The sequence below is a fragment of the Chrysoperla carnea genome, chromosome 2 (assembly GCF_905475395.1).
Source record: "Chrysoperla carnea chromosome 2, inChrCarn1.1, whole genome shotgun sequence".
NCBI lineage: Eukaryota > Metazoa > Arthropoda > Insecta > Neuroptera > Chrysopidae > Chrysoperla > Chrysoperla carnea.
The window spans coordinates 23,879,727-23,898,916 of NC_058338.1; the positions used below are offsets into that span (position 1 = coordinate 23,879,727).

The 19,190-nt window shown below is 28.0% G+C and overlaps 3 protein-coding genes across 3 annotated transcripts; 1 reads left to right on the forward strand and 2 right to left on the reverse strand.

Moving 5' to 3' along the window:
- Positions 1–157: 157 nt before the first annotated feature.
- LOC123294044 (gastrula zinc finger protein XlCGF57.1-like) lies at positions 158–3,799 on the reverse strand. The gene is made up of 3 exons (XM_044875113.1): positions 3,240–3,799; positions 1,970–2,617; positions 158–1,287 (listed from the first exon to the last, which is right to left on the reverse strand). Exons 1-3 carry the CDS (start codon positions 3,787–3,789, stop codon positions 698–700), a joined length of 1,788 nt encoding a protein of 595 aa, XP_044731048.1. The 5' UTR covers positions 3,790–3,799; the 3' UTR covers positions 158–697.
- Positions 3,800–4,882: 1,083 nt separating this feature from the next.
- LOC123294049 (rRNA N6-adenosine-methyltransferase ZCCHC4) lies at positions 4,883–7,817 on the reverse strand (the record flags this gene model as incomplete). The annotated part of the gene is made up of 6 exons (XM_044875117.1): positions 7,492–7,817; positions 7,160–7,269; positions 6,815–7,053; positions 6,241–6,453; positions 5,746–6,039; positions 4,883–5,216 (listed from the first exon to the last, which is right to left on the reverse strand). Coding segments are annotated over exons 1-6 (1,200 nt in total), but the record flags the coding sequence as incomplete, so codon positions are not given.
- Positions 7,818–8,319: 502 nt separating this feature from the next.
- LOC123292576 (uncharacterized protein PF11_0213-like) lies at positions 8,320–16,710 on the forward strand. Its single transcript, XM_044873288.1, has 10 exons — positions 8,320–8,349; positions 8,416–8,534; positions 9,627–9,750; positions 10,298–10,487; positions 10,569–11,399; positions 11,721–14,229; positions 14,727–14,896; positions 15,696–15,906; positions 16,452–16,600; positions 16,682–16,710. The coding sequence occupies exons 1-10, from the start codon at positions 8,320–8,322 to the stop codon at positions 16,708–16,710; spliced, it is 4,362 nt and encodes a 1,453-aa protein (XP_044729223.1).
- The last annotated feature ends 2,480 nt before the right edge of the window (positions 16,711–19,190 follow it).

A 19,190-nucleotide genomic window follows, 5' to 3' on the forward strand; every position in this document is an offset into this window, starting at 1 on the left:
GAAAAAATTTTCTAATTGTAAATAAATATTTATTTAATACACATTAAATTTTCTCTTTAATAATACACTCTTTTTTGACAGTGTTAAATATTTTAGGCCACTAAAGTACATGACCTCTTTTATAAAAAAACATTAATACATTTAAAATAGTTTAGCATCTGAAATAAAAAAAACATTTTTTTGTTAATAATTACATTACATCAAAGTGAATGGATGAGTTTTATTCATAGAGATATCATTAGATTTGTCTTAACAGGCCAAATTTTCTAGTATAAGTGACCTTTATCGTAGCACACTTACTCATCGGTGTCTCAAGACATTTGACCTTTCAAGAAAAATCTAGCGATGTACCGAATTGATAAAGAATATCATACTTATTTCATTGTAGAAATATCTGGCTTTCGGGATACCTGTAGAATCAGACTAATAGTTTTCGAAGAAGACAATGGGTAGATAATAAACTAAATATGGTGGACATTTCAAATATTGTCTATTTCTCCGAGTATATTGTTTTAAAACAACTGTCTATTGAGATGCGACTTATCCCACATTCGTAAAAAAAGCAGTTTTAGAGATACAGGTGCCAAACTATCCTAAATGCTAAAAATTTGTCTTTTTTCCTATTGGAAAATAAAATTTAATCGAAGTATTGCAAACTATATCATGCTAAGCATGCAGATAAACAAAAGTATTGTAGTTATGAAATAAAACTTTCATAAATTGTATATTGTTTCAATTGTCCTGCACTTCTTAATAATGAAACGTCCTCAACTTTCGAAAATACAACAGTCTTATTACTTTGATTTTTCGCTCGTTCATGAACTTTCATATGTTGCTTTAAATGCGAATTCTCTGTAAATGTTTTTTCACATACATCACATTTAAAATCTCGAATACCACGACATGCACGTGTATGCCGCTTTAAACCATTACAAATTCGAAATTTTTTATCACAATATTTACAACTGTATGGTAGTTCACCAGAATGTAATCGCATATGATCGTCACATTTGTTTTTAAAATAAAATTTTTTATCACAAATAGAGCAACTATATTTTTTAATTCCAGTATGGTATACAGAATGTTGCCTGAGACCAGTTAAATGTGTAAATTGTTTACCACATTCAGTGCATACATGTGGTTTTAGTCCGCTATGAATACGCTTATGTTCAATCATATTTGGTTTATGAATAAAACCTTTGCCACATTCGTCACATTTAAATGGTTTTTCTTTAGTATGTGTTCTTGAATGAGCTTCCAAAAATCGTTTTGTGGAAAATGCTTTACCTAAAAATAATTTCATAAATATAGTAATACATTTTTTCTGTATATTGTAACTCTAGTATGTAATTCATGGATATAGGGGGAAGAGGCAGGGTATCATTGTGCCTACTTTCTATTGGCTGTTAAATAAGCGCATACTGAAAGTAAGTAATTTAACCAGTCAATGCGTCCCTTTATGTTTGAAATATGAATTTATTATATGTGGCTATACTATATGTACTACTTTCGTTTTATTGTGTATATCTATCACCGGATTAAAAAATCTTATAATGTGCTTATGTGGGGGGGAAGGGAGGGGTGTCACTGTATACACATTGTTAGTTTATAAACAGATGTATAGATAATTCGGTGCCTAGCCTGTTTTCTGAGGGTCCGCGAGATATTATTCTTTTATCAAACTACATGATTTATCCCTCATTTTAAAGATTATCGTGCTGGCTAATTACGAAAGAGCCACGGTCTAAAAATGCACTGCACCGATTTGGTTATTAAGATATAATTTTGTTCAGTATATAATTTGTATATCATATCTGTAATAAAATTGCCTACACACAATAAAAAGAAAGCAAATTACTGTTGATATTTTGTATAACTTATACATTATTTCTCTAGCGTGTTTTTGGCCATGAGTACAGCACTGTGGAATTCCGCACAAGTTGACTAGTACATTTTATTATATACTTACCACAAACACTACATAAATATGGTTTTATACCAGAATGAACCTGTTTCATATGCCCCAACAACTGTTGATTTCTATTATACGATTTACCACAAATTGTACATAAATGTGATCGAAAACGTCCATTGTGTTGTTCTATAACATGGTCATCACGTGACTTCTCATACCTAAATTTTTTTTTACATATGTCACAAGACCATTGTTTATTAAATTTTTCCATGCTATGTATTTTCTTATGGTCATTTAATTCATCTGAGTTTGTAAAATTTTTTGAACATTTTTTACATTCAAAATGATTTTCTTTTAATTGTTCACTTTCTTCAATGTTATGACTTTGTGCATGTTTTTTTAATGTTTTGTATGATGCATATGTTTTTGAACAGACTGAACATTGTAATAGACCATCTGTTGTGTACATATCTTTTAAAATGAATTGATCATTTTCATGTGATTTCAGGTGAATAGATAAGCCCTGTGGACGTTTAAATACACGGGAACATTTTGTACATTTATAAATACTTTCATTTTCATCAATACTATCCTCAATATTTGCATTATGATTACTTTTCATATGAAATGTTAATCTTTGTGATGTTATAAAACGTTCCGAACATTTTGTACATTTATAAATTTGTATTTTTTTTCTTCTGCCTATAACAAATTTGATTTTATTTATATAGGGTATCTCGTAATTATCGCATTCGAACAGTACAGTAATAAAAAGAATAAAATTATAAATAGAAAAGATCATGAAAGTGTTTTTATCTACGGTATCCAATGAAATAATCTTGTGTCGGGGAAAACAAATTTGAATTTTTTTCCCTTTACTAATACTTTTGAATTTCTAATTGGTATGACAACGTATTAAGTCTCTGAGTATATTGGAGTATCTCATTGTCAAGCTTATTTCATAACTTTCGTGTGAACCTCAAGGGTCGCACCAGACTCACCTCACGGCTTGTTTTTTTTTTGTTTTTTGTTTGAAAGGCAATTGAATGGAGAGTCTTCTATGTTTCAATTACGAGTTTAGTGGCCCGTACCCGAAAAAACTAAAAAAGGGACAATAATCTTCAAAGTCGGTTCAATTTGGAGGGGACTACAATGAAAAAACTCCATTTGTCGGAGGTATTTCAAATTTTGTAAATTTAACTTGAACATTTATGTTTAATTTATTTTATGCCTCAACACTGAAAATATTGACAGCAGTTTCTACCTTGAAAAAGTTTAAAGTTCCAATAGCATTCGACATTCAAGACGAAATTGTAGTACCTACCCATTCGATGTGCTCTTAAATGATTTTGATAGCCTTGATTTGTTTTAAATGTTACAATACAAATATTACATTTGTATTCATTACGTTCAGTGTCCAATGGTTTTAGATCATTATCTGTTCCACACTTATCCTCAATATCCTCACCATGAATATCTTCTATGTCATCAATATGGATATCTTCAATATCCTCCGTGTTCACATCAGCATCATACTCATTTGAGTCACAGTCATCTTTGATTACATTTGATTCAATTTTTATTACCATGCTTTCAATTTTATTTTTTTCATTACCTTCAATTTTATCTGTTCCACTTAAACAACTATCAATTTTTTCATTCTTTGTAATTCCATGTTGATTAAGTGTATGCTTTTGTAAATATTCACATTTTGAAAATGATTTTGGACAAATTTCACACTTATTTGTGAAATTTTTCATTAAATAATCAATTTTCATTCGAATAATTTCATATTCAGCATCATTGATTTCCGAATAAAATGTTGTTAATACTTCATAATCTAAAATTATTTTTGTATCGTAAAGATTTAACATAATCGAATTAATATCTTTTGATGGAGTATCTTGATTAGATAATACAGCTGTAACAAAAAGTTACGAATTTTATTATTTATTTAACTAAAAATATGATAATTATGATAATTAGTAAATGATTTCTGTTAATAGAGTTATATATCCTAAAAATATACAAATATACCTATCCGGCCCTAAGACCTTACAACATTCCTGCCTTGTTAATGTAATTATGGAATTCAATTTTTTTTAAATATTTAAATTACAAAGAATTATATTTGTGTTCCGCATTAAAAGCTCGTGGATCACTTTGAAAAAGTTTTATTCACCGTTCAAGCGAAAATACATACACGATCCGACCCAAAAGTTAATATTTTTTGCTTACACCTTTTTACTCTAAGAGTGAGAGAAATTCTAGCAATTTTTGAAGGAGTTGCAAAAACTATATTTTTAAAAACTGTAAATAGGTTGAAAAAATCTGAAAGATTCATAATTCGAAAATAGATAAAATTATATTGTAATAGAAAGTTTCAACCACATTTAAAAAACAATCGATTGACTGAGTTAATTGTTGAAATACCATACATAGACAGTGTTGATTACTCTATCACATTACACAAACATACAGGTCACACATATAACTGATATCCCCATATAATACATACTATATATACAATTTACGCATTATTTGCGCCCTCAAGGGTAAACAGTGATGTTTACACAGACGGACAGACGGACAACCGAAAATGGACTAATTAGGCGATTTTATAAACACCTATACCAAAATTTTGTTTATAGCACCAATATTTTTAAGCGTTACAAACTTGGGACTAAACTTAGTATACCTTGCATATTACATATATGCATGGTATAATAAAAGTTATTTAGTGGTAGTAGAGTGCTGGCGAGTTAAAAGATAGAAAAATATAATTGTAATACTCATTTTGTAACAGGTTTGTTTCTCGTTTTGCACAAGTAAATTTAAAACTCCACATATTTATCTTACAAATTAAGTTATAAATGAAAAAGCTTTTAATATAACAAACATTCTTTTATTAATGTTTTAAAATTATTACAAAAATACATTAATCTATGCATGTTTTTTTCTTTTATTTGATTTTTTACTACCGGAATGTTTTCTTTTGTTGGATCTTTTATTAATATTTGGACAATCATTTTTTTTATGGCCCGGTAGTTTACAATGAAAGCAATTATTGTTAAATTCAATTTGACCACATTTGTGATCTTGTAGACAGCATCGATTACAAGTTGAACAATGATCCCAAGATGGTTTAACACATCGATTACATATGCTACAATGTTTGTATGTTGTCCCATTCTTTGATGTACACTCATTGCAAAATGTACAATGGTTGTTTTCTTGCGATACCCATTTTTGACATATTTCACAAAACTTGTAACCTTCGTCGGAAGGTAAAATGAATTTGCTGGAATAAACATATTTGTGTAATAGTAACAATAACAAAATATATAAGTCGTCGGAACAGTACATTTATTTAAATTATACTATTCTACGGCTTTTTATTAGAAAACTTAATAATAACGAGTGTAAATTCTGTGTTGTAAATTCATTTTTTTAAAGTGTAAATTATACATTGAACTGTCACCAATTGACAGATTACGTACATATACGTCATCAACAGAGAGCGCCAAAAAAATTGCGTTTAAATATCTCAAAATTATAATGTATTTTAAATGTTTTTTTACACTTAATTACAGCATTTTTAAGCAGTATTTAAATTTTTAACTTTGTTATAACGGTGTAAACAATGAATTAAAATATTAAAAAAATACATGAATATTCCCTATTTATACGTCACATATTTCTAAGGTTGGGATTGCCTTAAAGTAGTACGAGCACCAAGACAAATTTAGACTTAGGGTTGAAATTATTTGTACCTATACTGTCATTATATCATATGTGTAAAAAAGACAACACCATAAATAATAAAATACCTTGGAGTTATATTGGTAAAAATTCGTACAGGTGATCCATTTTTACGACCACTAGGTTTTTCAGTAAATAAACTATGATTATCATAATCAACTTTATAATCCAACATTGAAAAAGTTGGAAAACTGTTAAGAATATGTGGTTCCATAAAATATGGAAAAATCCATAAAATTGGTAGATCTTTTGAAATTTTATTAAAAGTTTTATATTTTATTGTTATTTTTTGTATTCCATCCGATAATGCTTCTATTCGACCTCCAAACGGGGGATCCGTTACAATTGCAATACCATTCCCACTAAAGAATTATTAAGAAGAATATTAGGTAAGTTTATAAAAATATTCGGTTAAAATATAGGTGGATTTATACCAAGATTAACGATTAACTAAAAACAGTAAACTTTTTGAAGTAGAACAGAAGAAAATTTTTTGTGAAAAATTTAAATAAATTTAAAATTATCTGCGTTTGGTATAAAAAACCCACCCTTAATTTACTTACTTATCAGTTTTTAAGTAATCATTAAATACAGTTTCTGATAATTTCCCTTCAAAGAAATAATGATTAAATGAATTATATAAACAAAATTGTAAAGGTCCAAAAAAATGTCGAAATCGTTCATCAATATCCAACAATAAACTACTGTAGCCTTGATCTAAAAGATTATTTTGTATATATTCATGAATTCTGGGTGCTCCAATGCAAATAATATGCCTAAAAGAATATCTAGGTGAATTAAGCCATTATTATTGAATCAGTCAATGTCAAATCAATTCGCTCCAGATGTGTATGCTTTCAATCGGTCTCATTGGGTTGCCTTAGGTCGTTGTTTATATGAGTTTGATTATCGCTTTATTACAAAGTTTGTTACTTTACTTTAGTCCGCTCCCGGATCATTAATAATTTGCTGTTTTATTGAGCTTTACATCAGACTGATCATTGATCGGTGATCAGTCAGTTGATATTGATATCCTCCATGTTATACAAAAAGATGCTTTATGAAAGTTTTATAAAAGGTTGGAACTTTGAACAGTTGATTGATTTGACATAGAATGACGTTAATTTTTAAACTAACCGTAATTTTAAATGAATTATGTTGTCGATTATTGTTTTAACAGCAGCATCCGAAAATAAATATTGCGCTTCCTTTTTAGCGTTATCTTTTGGTTTGAAAATTTTTGATGGATTTTCCAGTAACTGATTTGAAATATTCGATAATGAGTCGTGATTTTTATGTCTGTGTTGGTCGCTGTGCGTGTACAATTCATGACAATCATGGCAATAGTATCTTTTCGATGGAAGTGTTTGTTTTATCTAAGCAAATAATAACAGGTTAATTAATGAAATACTTTTGGAATAACTGGTTTTGAAAAAATCAAATATACTTATAATAATAAAAACAGTAATAAACGATACTTACTTTATGAAACTTCAAAAATAAATCTTTGTGAGACGGAAGTTGTTTTAAAAACTGCAAACGTTGATTATCCCAAAATTGTTTTTTCACATCACTAAATTTAGGAAGTTCATCTTCCCAAAGAAAAAAAGAACAATCTTTACGATCTCGGCAAGCTGCACATGCAAAAAATTTTCGACCACTATCTTTATTGCGTAAAAATAATAGCGTGGGTCCGTGAGAACAATACGGGTGATTTTTATTGTCTTCGATAATTACTTCTACGGCTATGATATTCATATTTGTTTTTTAAATTTTACGTATAAAATGTTAGTAAAATGCTTCAAAATATTTACCTGGTAACATCTTCTAAAAAATTCACTATTTTTTAAACAAAAACTCGTTGCAATGCAAAGTTTGCATTTATTCGAATTTCAAATCGAATTTTTTATATTTACGACTGAATCAACAAAAACATTATATTTTTTGGTTAACTTTTAGTCTTTTACATTGACAGCAAAATTAAATGAGGGTGAAAATGACGTTTGATAAGAAAAGTTTAACCGTACATGGTCGGTCAAGATTCTCGCTTGGCTCTGGACTGAATACTTCCAAACTTTTTATAAAAGCCGAAAAAAGTTTACTTTTCGAAACTTTATTAAATTGCAATTAAATAACCTAAAATTAATTTTTATTTTTTGCAATGTCCAATTTTATTTAATAAATCTTGTAATAATTATTTCGATTTTTTAAATAATATTCATGCAAATGTGAAGTTTTACATGAAACATATATAATTTTGTATTGCCTACAAAAACAATTTATAATTTCATCTTTGTCTGATACATGTAATCAGTTTCTAGTATTTTTCTAATGTTGATTGTTTAAACCAAAAATTTCATGTAAAATTTCACATTTGTTTGACTATGTTTAGTCCATCTTTTAATATAAAGTCCATGATTTAATGTATTCCAACTTTATTATGGTTAATTGAACCCTTATTGAACCTAATTTAGTTATTACTGTTTGAGAATTTAGGGGAATTTTATTATGTTGGTATTTGTGGTATACCGTACTTGTTTATGTACGTTATATTTTGAAAGTTTTAAACTGCATTTTATTAATTTTTAAATTTATTTTACACAAATAAAAATGTTTATTTAAAAATTCTCAAAGATTTAGACATGAGTTCCAAGAATCCAAGAAGATCATCTGTAAGTTTTAATAATTTTATATTTAGCAAAATTAGCTTTATATTGATATTAATGTTTATTTTTTAGATTTTGAAACCAACGAAAGCTCGAAATCCTCTTTCTGATTTAAGCAGCAAAGAAGATCCTTGTAAACAAAGTAATGCCAGATCAAAACGAGTTAGTTTTGCAACAAATAATTCTGTCAAGTAAGCATATGAACATTAAATTAACCCGCGACCATACATGTACCTGCAGGCAAGCTTCACCAATAACAGTTTTTGTTGGATCTATACAAATGGTATATGGGATCTGGGGCGCCACAAAACCGTCACATTAGAAGAGTAAAAGCCTCGAGTAGAGACTAGAGTGATAGAAAATTCTAAGAAATAAGTACCTTTAAATTTTTTTAACATTACAGATAAAGTTTTAGGAAATGTATACTATAATTTATCCTTTTAGCATTTTTCTCCGAGTTATTATTTACAGTTACAGAGATATTTATGTTTAAAGTTCAAAAATACAAGGAACAACGCACATAAAAAAAAACAACAGCAACAACATTGATTAAAATTCTATTAGACAATTTAAATGTTACATTTATTTGGGCTTAGAACATTTGTCAGAGGACGAAATTCTATTTTGATATATTAAGGAGGGGTTACTGTAAATCTTAGAAAAAGGGGTCCAAATGGTTTTTATGGTTTATTTGACAAACTATAGGTCTCACAAAAAAATATTACATTTTTTCTTGCAATTATAATTCTCTACAACTTCGTTAAAGTACCTTTTAGTCGTAGAACCAAAATTAACAAAGTTATGAGAGAAAATCGATGGAAATTTGAGAAAAATGAATGAATTTCATTATGAACTTTTTAAATTTTATTAATTTATTAAGATTTTACAGCCCTATTTTAATAAGTTGACTGACTTACTCATTGACTCATGTATATAAATTATAAGAGAATTCTAGGAATGCTAGGAATCCCTCGGAAAATCGGAGAAACCCCAAAAATTTTTTTTTAGTTCTGTACATGCTGGGAAATGATATTTTACCCAATCGACCCAAAATAAAGTCAAATTAAGAGAATACTTCAAAAAATTTCAGCGGGAGGAATTTTTTTTCTGACATTCCAATCCTTGAATGTAATTTTCTGTGAGGCGGAAGGCCACGGTGGACAAGGGGCGAACTACCTTGCAAGCAAATTATTATACTAAATTATAATGCAAATAACCGTTGAATATTTTCCAAAATATTAAAAAAATTCTTTTTATTCAATCAATTTGTTATTTATTTACAGACCTTTTACCGTTGATCCAGAAAAAGCAACAATTTGGGATTCAACTTATGAAGAATCTATTGAAGCTTTTCAGGCCTCAGATATCAACAGTGAAAATTACACGAAATCATCTCACCAAAACACAGTTAGTATTTTCAATTCATTCAATTTAAAACTGATTTTGGTGATTTTTTAAGTTGGACTCCAGATTAATATTACCCCAAAAATTGCAATGCATTGGAGTAGTTTGAAATGAGTTGGGTAATAAAAATAGCAATTGTAATCATTTTAATTTTGAGATTGAAATGATTATCCAGTAAATCGGTAGCGAAAAGTCCCTTTCGTAAAAAATTTCAAGTAGTCGATTTTTCTGCGGTTCAAATGTATTAGGGGTGCTGAAATAAAATTTTAAGTTTGCAAAGAAGATTTTTTGGCGTCCGAAATATTTGTAAAATATCGTAATTTGCAAACATTGAGATTCGATACGAATTTATTTTTGTATTATTTATGTTTTGGAACAAAAGTTTCTTTCCCATTCATAGCCATTTTTTTTTAAAATTCATATTTATCAATAACCCGATCATCTTAGTCAAAAAAAAGGTCAATTTCGGAATCTAAGATGATTGGGCTACAATGCTAAATTATTATATGGTTTTTATTGAAGTCAACTTTCTTCTGATTATAAATTATAGATTTCAGATGAGAAATATCAATCCACAAAAAATGATGCCAATGTTAAATCTGGAATTCAAGTTGAATTTTCTCCAATTCCTCAACCCAATATATTGGATAGTGTTTATACACTTCCTTCAAAACCTATAATAAACCGACATCCGTATGCAAACAATGTTTTGGAAATATCTCCATCATTAACAGAACCAAGCATTTTTCTAAAACAAAACAATATTCTGCAACAAAAAGCATTTTCGGATACAAATATTTTAACTAATATGATAAAACCAGCTCCAAGTATTCTTGGTAAAAGATCTGTATCAGCAACATTTTGTGAAATCGGTGATGAAAATAAACCACCAAAAATGAATCCTGATTTAGCTAGTAAAATAGAAAATTTATTAAATCGAAATAAACCGGCCGTTTTTAATAATACTTCAAATTTTATGCAAATGACTAAAGTGACATCTGAAGTAATTTGTATAGCAAACGATATTTCCAGTACAAGTGAAGATATGGAATTAACAGATTCGAACATTATATCAGATATAAAAATTTTAGAAGTGGAAAAAAAAGTTGACGAGAAAACGATTCATTTTAATGAACATACAGATATTAATGGCATGGACTTTACGACGTGTATTTCTACGCAAAAGATAAAATCGGAAAATAAAACTATAAATTTTAAAGAACAGGCAGACTCTGATGATTTGGAATTAACTACCTGTTTTCCAAAACTTGATGAAAATAAAACACTCAATTTTAAAAAGCAGGCAGTTATTGGTTGTAATTTTGCTGAAAACAAAACAATTAATTTTAAAGAACAAACAGGAATTAATGATATGGATTTTACTAAATGCGTTCCAACGAAAAATTCAAATGAACCGGATAATACAATCAATTTCAAAGAACAAACAGGTGTTGATAAAATGGATTTAACTACTTGTGTATCTTCGAAAAATCCTACCAAAAATAAAACAATAAATTTCAAAGAACAATCTGGTTTAAATGATATGGAGTTAACTACATGTGTATCTACGAAAAATGTAAAACGTACCGAAGATAAAACAATAAATTTCAAAGAACAGAATGGAAATGATGACATGGAATTTACTACGTGTGGTCTTACGAAAAATACAAAATTTACCGAAGATAAAACAATAAATTTTAAAGAACAAACTGGAATTGATAATATGGAATTTACTACTTGTTTTCCTGCGAAAAATACAAAATTTACCGAAGATAAAACAATAAATTTTAAAGAACACACTGGAATTAGCGGTATGGATTTTACTACTTGTGTTTCTACGGAAAATAAAAAATGTAGCGAAGATAAAACAATAAATTTTAAAGAACACACTGGAATTAGCGGTATGGATTTTACTACTTGTGTTTCTACAGAAAATAAAAAATATAGCGAAGATAAAACAATAAATTTTAAAGAACAAACTGGAATTGATAATATGGAATTTACTACTTGTTTTCCTGCGAAAAATACAAAATTTACCGAAGATAAAACAATAAATTTTAAAGAACACACTGGAATTAGCGGTATGGATTTTACTACTTGTGTTTCTACGGAAAATAAAAAATGTAGCAAAGATAAAACAATAAATTTTAAAGAACACACTGGAATTAGCGGTATGGATTTTACTACTTGTGTTTCTACGGAAAATAAAAAATGCAGCGAAGATAGAACAATAAATTTCAAAGAACAAACAGGAATTGATAATATGGAATTCCCTACCTGTGTTCCCACAAAAAATTCAAAACGCATCGCAGATAAAACATTAAATTGCAAAGAGAAAAAGACACTCATGAATGATATGGAATTTACTTCGTACGGTTCTACGGAAAACACAAGACCGAAAGATAAAACAATAAATTTCAAAGAACAGTTGGGTAATGATGATATGGATTTTACTACGTGTATTTCTACGGAAAACACAAGACGTACCGAAGATAAAACAATAAATTTCAAAGAACAGGTGGGTAATGATGGTATGGAATTTACTACGTGTGTTTCTTCAAAAGATTTAAAACGTAACGAAGATAAAACATTTAATTTTAAAGATCAAACAGGTGTAGATGGTATGGAATTAACTTGTTGTGTTCCTGTAAAAAGTATATTTCTTGCTGAAGATAAAACAATAAATTTTAAAGAACAAACTAGTAAAGCCAGCATGGAATTTACAACGTGTGTTTCTGCGAATAATACAAAGCATTCTGAGAAAACAATTAATTTTAAAGAACAGGTTGGTTTTGATAGTATGGATTTTACTAGATGCATTTCTGCGAAAAATACAAATCAATCAACAGATAAAACACTCAATTTAAATAGACAGTCTGATGTTGATGGTATGCAATTAATGACCAACGTTTCTACAATAATTGTAACTGAACCAGCAGAGAAAATATTTTATTCCAAGGAAAAGCCTTTTGGTAACGGTACGGAATTAATTACTTGCGTTCCTATAAAAAATAAAATTCATACTGAAGAAATTGCAGATATTGATGATACGGAATTTACAATTCACAACAATAGTAAAAATCTTCAAAAAGAACAGACAAATATTAATAGCATGGAATTTGCATCGTGTGTTTCTACAAAAAATGAAAATCAAACCGAAGATGAAATAATTAATTTTACGAAACAGGCGAATGTTGATGGTATTGAATCGATTATGCCTGTTTACAGAAATAATAAAAATCTTACAGAAAATCCAGACATTGATATTGATAACTGTGTTCGTATTAAAGATAAATCAATCAGTTGTAACGAAATGAATTTACTTCCTCACGCAAAAGATAAAATACAAATGTTGCAGTTTTTGCACCCAAAAGAAAAAACTGTTGGAATTAATTTAAGTGATGAACTTGATGCTGCACCTAGCATTAGCATAATAAATAATGAGTCAAACAACGTTGTAATAGCATCAAGTTGTAGAGATCGAAAAACTATACTGTGTAGTAATGAACTATCAGGAGTAGCTAGTATAGAGCAAAGCGAAACTTATTCAAAAATAGTATCTTATACTGAAATAAATAAAACAAAACCTATATACGATGATATATCCATAAATACAATGAATTTAATATGCCCAACAATTACTTCGGTGACAAACTTATCGAAACCTCCTGAAAAGAGTAACAATGTTGAAGAATCGGTTATAAATATATCCGATACACTAATATTATCAAAATCAAAGCACGATAATTTTTCTACGGGGGATTTAGAAAGTACACAAGCACTTATTAATGCAAAAACTCCGTTATATGACATATGGAAAACTCATTCACAAAATAGTGTAAATTCATTGAAAAGCAATTTCATTTCCAATAATCATACTCAATCCAAAACCAATGAATCATTAAATATATTGAAAAATGTTTCAGAAGAACATTCGGAAAATTTGAATTGTGAATCATTAAACACATCGTTAAAACGGAAAGTACAAATTGTACAACATACTGAAAATAAACGTGTTTGTCCATCAGAATCTAATGATTTGAATGACGTAATTGAAGTAAGTTCATCAGACACAATTGAAAATGCATCTTGTAATTTTCTAGACTCAGTTGAGGCAAATACAACCTTGCAAAATGAAGAATCATTTGTTGAGAAAAATGCATCGATTGACAGAGCAATAAATGTAGCTTCAGAAAATTTTGAAAGAACTATTATGAATATTAGTTCTAAAACCAATTCAATTACGCAACCTGACGAAAATAGTAGTATATTAATGAATATTACTGATCATTATTTATTGAATATGACGTTTCAAGAGCAATTAGAAAGGAAGTTGCAACAGATAGAACGTAGAAGATCTAGTATAATTCCTTTGTGCAATAAACCGTCTACATTACCGGCATCTCAAACACAAAATTCTGTATTCAAAGAACTTGAGAAGAAATCCAACATTGAAAAAGTTATTTATGAAATATCAAAACGGTAAGCGTGCACAATTTATGTAAAATGTTTTAATCTGATCAGTATCTTTAAAAGAAAGGAAAAATACTTGTTCACGATCTCTAAGTCATTTTTTAGCTACAAAACACACTTTATAGAAAGCTATTTGTATAGGTAATAAGGAATATTCATGAATACATGAATATTCCCTATTGGGTTGTTGAATAAAAAATATTCATCAATTTTTGTATATTATTTCAATTCTTTATCATAAATAATATTAAACTTCGCCAAGAAATTTTTTTTAAAAGCTATGTGTAATTAAAAATAAGTTTAAATTTTACATAAAAATCGCAAAGCGCGATGTAAAACTCCTTTTTTGAAATGTTTTGCAAAAAAATTCAGTTGTGCTATTTGCGTAATACGTGAAAAACTGTGAAAAAATTTTGTTCAACAACTCATTTATAGATTTTTGAGATGAAATTATGACAAATCCATTGAATTTATATGTATTATCATTTTTCTTCTGTATATTTTAGGAAAGATATAATATGGGAACCAAAATGTTTTTCTAAGAATGATAAAGCTGTGTGGACTTTTGGATTTTTATCAAATACTTTCATCGTATTGATATTTCTTGAAAATTCTAATTTAGAAGATGAAGAGCATCAGATCATTAACAATATTGATTTTGTCTTTAATATAACAGGTAAGGAAAATTGATAAAATCAATTCAAATTTAATGACACAAGGTCAATGTCATTTTCAAAATTTTCTTTTAATTATCATAGTACAAGATCCGAAATAAGGTCGACCTTCACCCATCTGTTTACCGAATGAAAGTTATTTTTTATGAAATGTAAAATATTTACAAATATCCCTGTTGTGGGTTGCCTTAAAAAATATGATCCAGACAACTTTTAATAAAAATATCAAAACTGGGAAAGCTTGTAAACTTTATTTTTTGACTGATATTTTGTGGACAATCATATAGCACCGTATTTGCAATAAAATTATCTTTATTTATATATGTGAGGCAATGAATTAACAGATGAACGTAATTACTATTCACAACTTGTATAAATGCGAAAATAGTGAAAGAAAAGAGGCAGACAGCATAGCTGCTGCATATTCTTTATGGCTTTTACTTTCGAGTAGATCTTAATATTCGTTAGATATGCAAGTCTGAAAAATTTCAAAAAATTTTACTCTTGATATTTTCACTAAAAGTAGTCTTGACCACATTTTTTTAGGCAACCCATTGCAGGGATATTTGTTAACATTTTATATTTCATAAAAAATAACTTTCATTCGGTAAACAGATGGGTGAAGGTCGATCCTAATTGGGATCTTAGACTATCAATAAATGTTTTGGAAAACGATGTCTTTACCTTTTTTTTATATTTTTTTCAAAAGCTTTTTGTATCCAGTTTTCTTTCTAGTGGAAAAAAAAGAAAAAATATTTGATAACCGATCTTTTACTAATTTACTTGCATTTAATTTTTCAGATGGTATAAACATTCCACAGCAGTACATTTATTTTTTATTAAAACAAAGAACTGTTACATATAAAACCCTGTTTAAAGCTTGCTTTAAGAGTACAAAAGATTTTCTTAATTTATTGGAATGTTTATCGACAGAAGTGAGGAGTGTTGAAAATATATTAAATGATTTTAAGAGTGTGCGCAGATATGGAATAGGATTCGAAAAACCATTTATGTAAGTTAATTTATTTTTTTATTGATACTAACAATGTATGCAAAAGTATGATTTTGGATTGATATTGGCCAGTGAAAAAAAATGTAACGTAAAAAAGAAATATGGTTATTAAAAAAAAATGTAGCTTCGAAGCACGACTATAGTTTACTCCTTAAGTGTTGCATAGGGTGCTGTGTCTGTCAAGTTATTGTCAGTTTCAAACAATATATGCTTTGTCGGCAACACACAAGTATATAAGTGAAAGTTGCGCACGATACGTTGCGCAGGAGAAGTCATTCGATAACTAGATTTTTACACTTCATATTTGTTTCATACCGATATGAAAATCGAGTCTTAAGAAGTAAATTCCATAAAAAATAGATAATTCGAATATTTTTAGCAAGGGGGGGGGGGTAGAGTAAGAGTCCTTCAAACAAAATTATCGTTGTTAAGAGCGCCATTGTGAGCATTATTAAAAACAGTGCCGTACAATTTTGAAAATTTCTGAATATTAATAAATTGCATAAGCTGAATGCTATAAAATAAATTTTATTTATTTGTTTCAGAGCGAAAATAATAATTTCTAGCTTACCCTTATTGTTAGCATTACGAATAAAAATAAATTTTTTAAATATATATGAAATATCAGACGATGACATAACTTTTGAAAATATAAATCCACATAACTCTTCTAAACATATAGACGCTATCAGAAGTTTAATTAGGACAACTAAAAGAGATAATAAATTTTTATTTAATTTTATAAAAAATGTAAAAATTTATATAAGATGTTTAGAAACTAGTGCAGAAACTACAGCAGAATGAGATTTTAAATAATTTAATAAATATAAATGTAATGTTTTGTAATAAAATTTATGTATGTATATTAATCGTACTGAATCGTCAATATTTTATCAAATAATTAATTTTTTAAAGCAATGTTAATAAAATTAAACTATATTTATTTTAATAGATATAACTTTTTTTAAATAAATAGTGTAGGATATTAATTATGTTTTTTGCATTTTCCTTTATTTTGATTTCTTTTAGATTCTTCAAAAAAGAGTACGAATATATGTTTCTAAAAGTTCTGTACTTCTACCAGGTAAAGTTTTATCTTACTACAAAGTTGCTCCGTTTGGGCGCTATACCGTAAAAGTGAATTAACTCAAAAAACAAGAAAAACTGAAATGTTCAGTCATTAAAGTTACGGAAGAAAAATATTTGAATCAAATTTAAATTTCATAAATATTCACTATTGTGATTAAGACTTCCAAGGTTAGAAAAATTGAAGAAATTTACTTTTACAGCTTTGAAATTCCAGTTTTTGAGAGGATGAGACGGCCAGGGATCGAATGCTCAAATCTCGGTTGAGCCGTTTTAATTTTTTTTTCCGTTTTTCACCAGAAAAGGAATGAAAGTGGAAATGGTATACAGCTTGTGTGACTTTCATTCTATATAAATATCTTGTTTCAATGTTATGAAGGGCATAAAACAAAAATAAATTACATATATTTATAATTTCTTGTAATATATTAAATAAAAAAGATGAATACTACAATAATTTGGTTTGACAAGTTTGTCTAATAGGATTTTGTCCACTAAGAATAAATCGGATGGATAAGAGTTTCTTATGATTAATCCTGATACGTAGATAACAAAACACAAAATTATTTTTTTTTTTTTAATAAAGATTATTATTTTTAGATAATAACTTCAGTAAAGTTAAGCATTCAGTTACGTGACAGCGAACACCAATCAGTGCAAATCGCTTTCGAAGTTTTGAATTGGTTTTAAAAAATGCAAAATACGTAATGCAAATAGTGTTTTTTATAATACTTTTTTGGTGTAAATTAGATACTAATGTATCGCATAAACCAATTTTTTAAATTTAGGACAAAAGCCTATTACTAGATAGCAGAATACATTTTCTAATTTATATGTTAATAATTTATTTGATAATGGTAAAATCGATACATGAATGGATATTTTCATTGAAATGATTACAAAAGATTTCTTCTGTCTCAAACCTAGTAGAAAACAAACAATTAACTGAGTTAATTGTTGAAATGCTCTACATAGAAAGTGTTAATGCCAGTTTTTCGCGAATCTTGTTGCTTATTTACGAACTCAAATTTGTCTTTTCACGTCGAGCACGCTATAAAAATTTTAGTTTGATATCTTTTTTCGTTTTTTAGAAACCAAACCTATTCCAAAATTTTGTTCGTATCATCAATAATTTTAGCGTTACAAACTTGGGACTAAAATTAGTATACCTTGATGTATATAAACCGGGAATAATTACTCATGATTTATTTCATTGAAAGGGTAAAATACACTACTTATTTCCAAAATCCACGTAAAATATTAAATAGGCAAAGTCAAAAGATTTCTTGTTAAAACATTCACTAAAACGGTTCGACCGAAAAAAGCGATCATTGAAAATTTTCTCAATAATATTTGAGATCTGTTAAAACTTTTCTATTAAAAATTCTATTTTTGGCTTTATTTTTTTTAAATTTTACCGAACTATGTAAGGTCTTGTGTTATCCGAGTTTAATATCCCGTCTCAAGTACTTTTTACCTTTCTCTATAAGAGCTGTACCGAGGCCATCTTTTTGAACTCTAAAGTGTGTTTTCGAACCTAATAGTACAATTTAAATGATTCGAATTGATATTTTTGCTAAATAACCACTTAAATTAAACTGTGTGCTTTAAAAACCTACTTTGTTTTTTTTTTTTTATATAGATACAAACATTTGAAAAAATATTCAAGTGCTTTTTCTTTAAACTAATACATTCTGTTAAAGAAAAAAAAATTTTCTGTTAAATAATATCTTCTAGCTTGTATTTAGAATCAACATAAAACATGTTAGAAATTAAAAATACAAGTTACAGGACTAAAACATTTCAAAATAATTAAGGAGATCCATCCTAATATAAACAATTCCATAAACAAATAAAACTTTTGAATCCCTTTTTTAATATGCCTAATAAATTATTTTTAAATTTATTTATTATATTTCATGTGAAACTCAAAAAAATTTAATCGCTAGACAATTATTAACACTTAATTGATTAATAAAAAAATATAGTACATTTTAATCACTAGGTGTTGTACAACACCTCAAGGAGTTCATAATCTCAAAATTTTAATTGTTTGTAAACATGTCCCAAATAAACCCACACAATCTACGGGCAGATTATGATTTTATTAAAACAAGTTTAAAATAAAGATTCGACGAATTATATAAATAAATTTAATGATGTAAATATTTTTGATGGCAGGCGGTGTTGTAAACTGA

Excerpts from the sequence above, each read along its gene's own strand:
- LOC123292576 (XM_044873288.1), top strand. The coding sequence starts at position 8,320 with ATGAGTTCCAAGAATCCAAGAAGATCATCT. Across the intron at positions 8,535-9,626 it reads GCAACAAATAATTCTGTCAA|ACCTTTTACCGTTGATCCAG; the intron begins GTAAGCATATGA and ends ATTTATTTACAG. Across the intron at positions 10,488-10,568 it reads TCCATCATTAACAGAACCAA|CTCCAAGTATTCTTGGTAAA; the intron begins GCATTTTTCTAA and ends TGATAAAACCAG.
- LOC123294044 (XM_044875113.1), bottom strand. The coding sequence starts at position 3,789 with ATGTTAAATCTTTACGATACAAAAATAATTTTAGATTATGAAGTATTA. Across the intron at positions 2,618-3,239 it reads TTTAAGAGCACATCGAATGG|GCAGAAGAAAAAAAATACAA; the intron begins GTAGGTACTACA and ends AATTTGTTATAG. Across the intron at positions 1,288-1,969 it reads ATATTTATGTAGTGTTTGTG|GTAAAGCATTTTCCACAAAA; the intron begins GTAAGTATATAA and ends AATTATTTTTAG.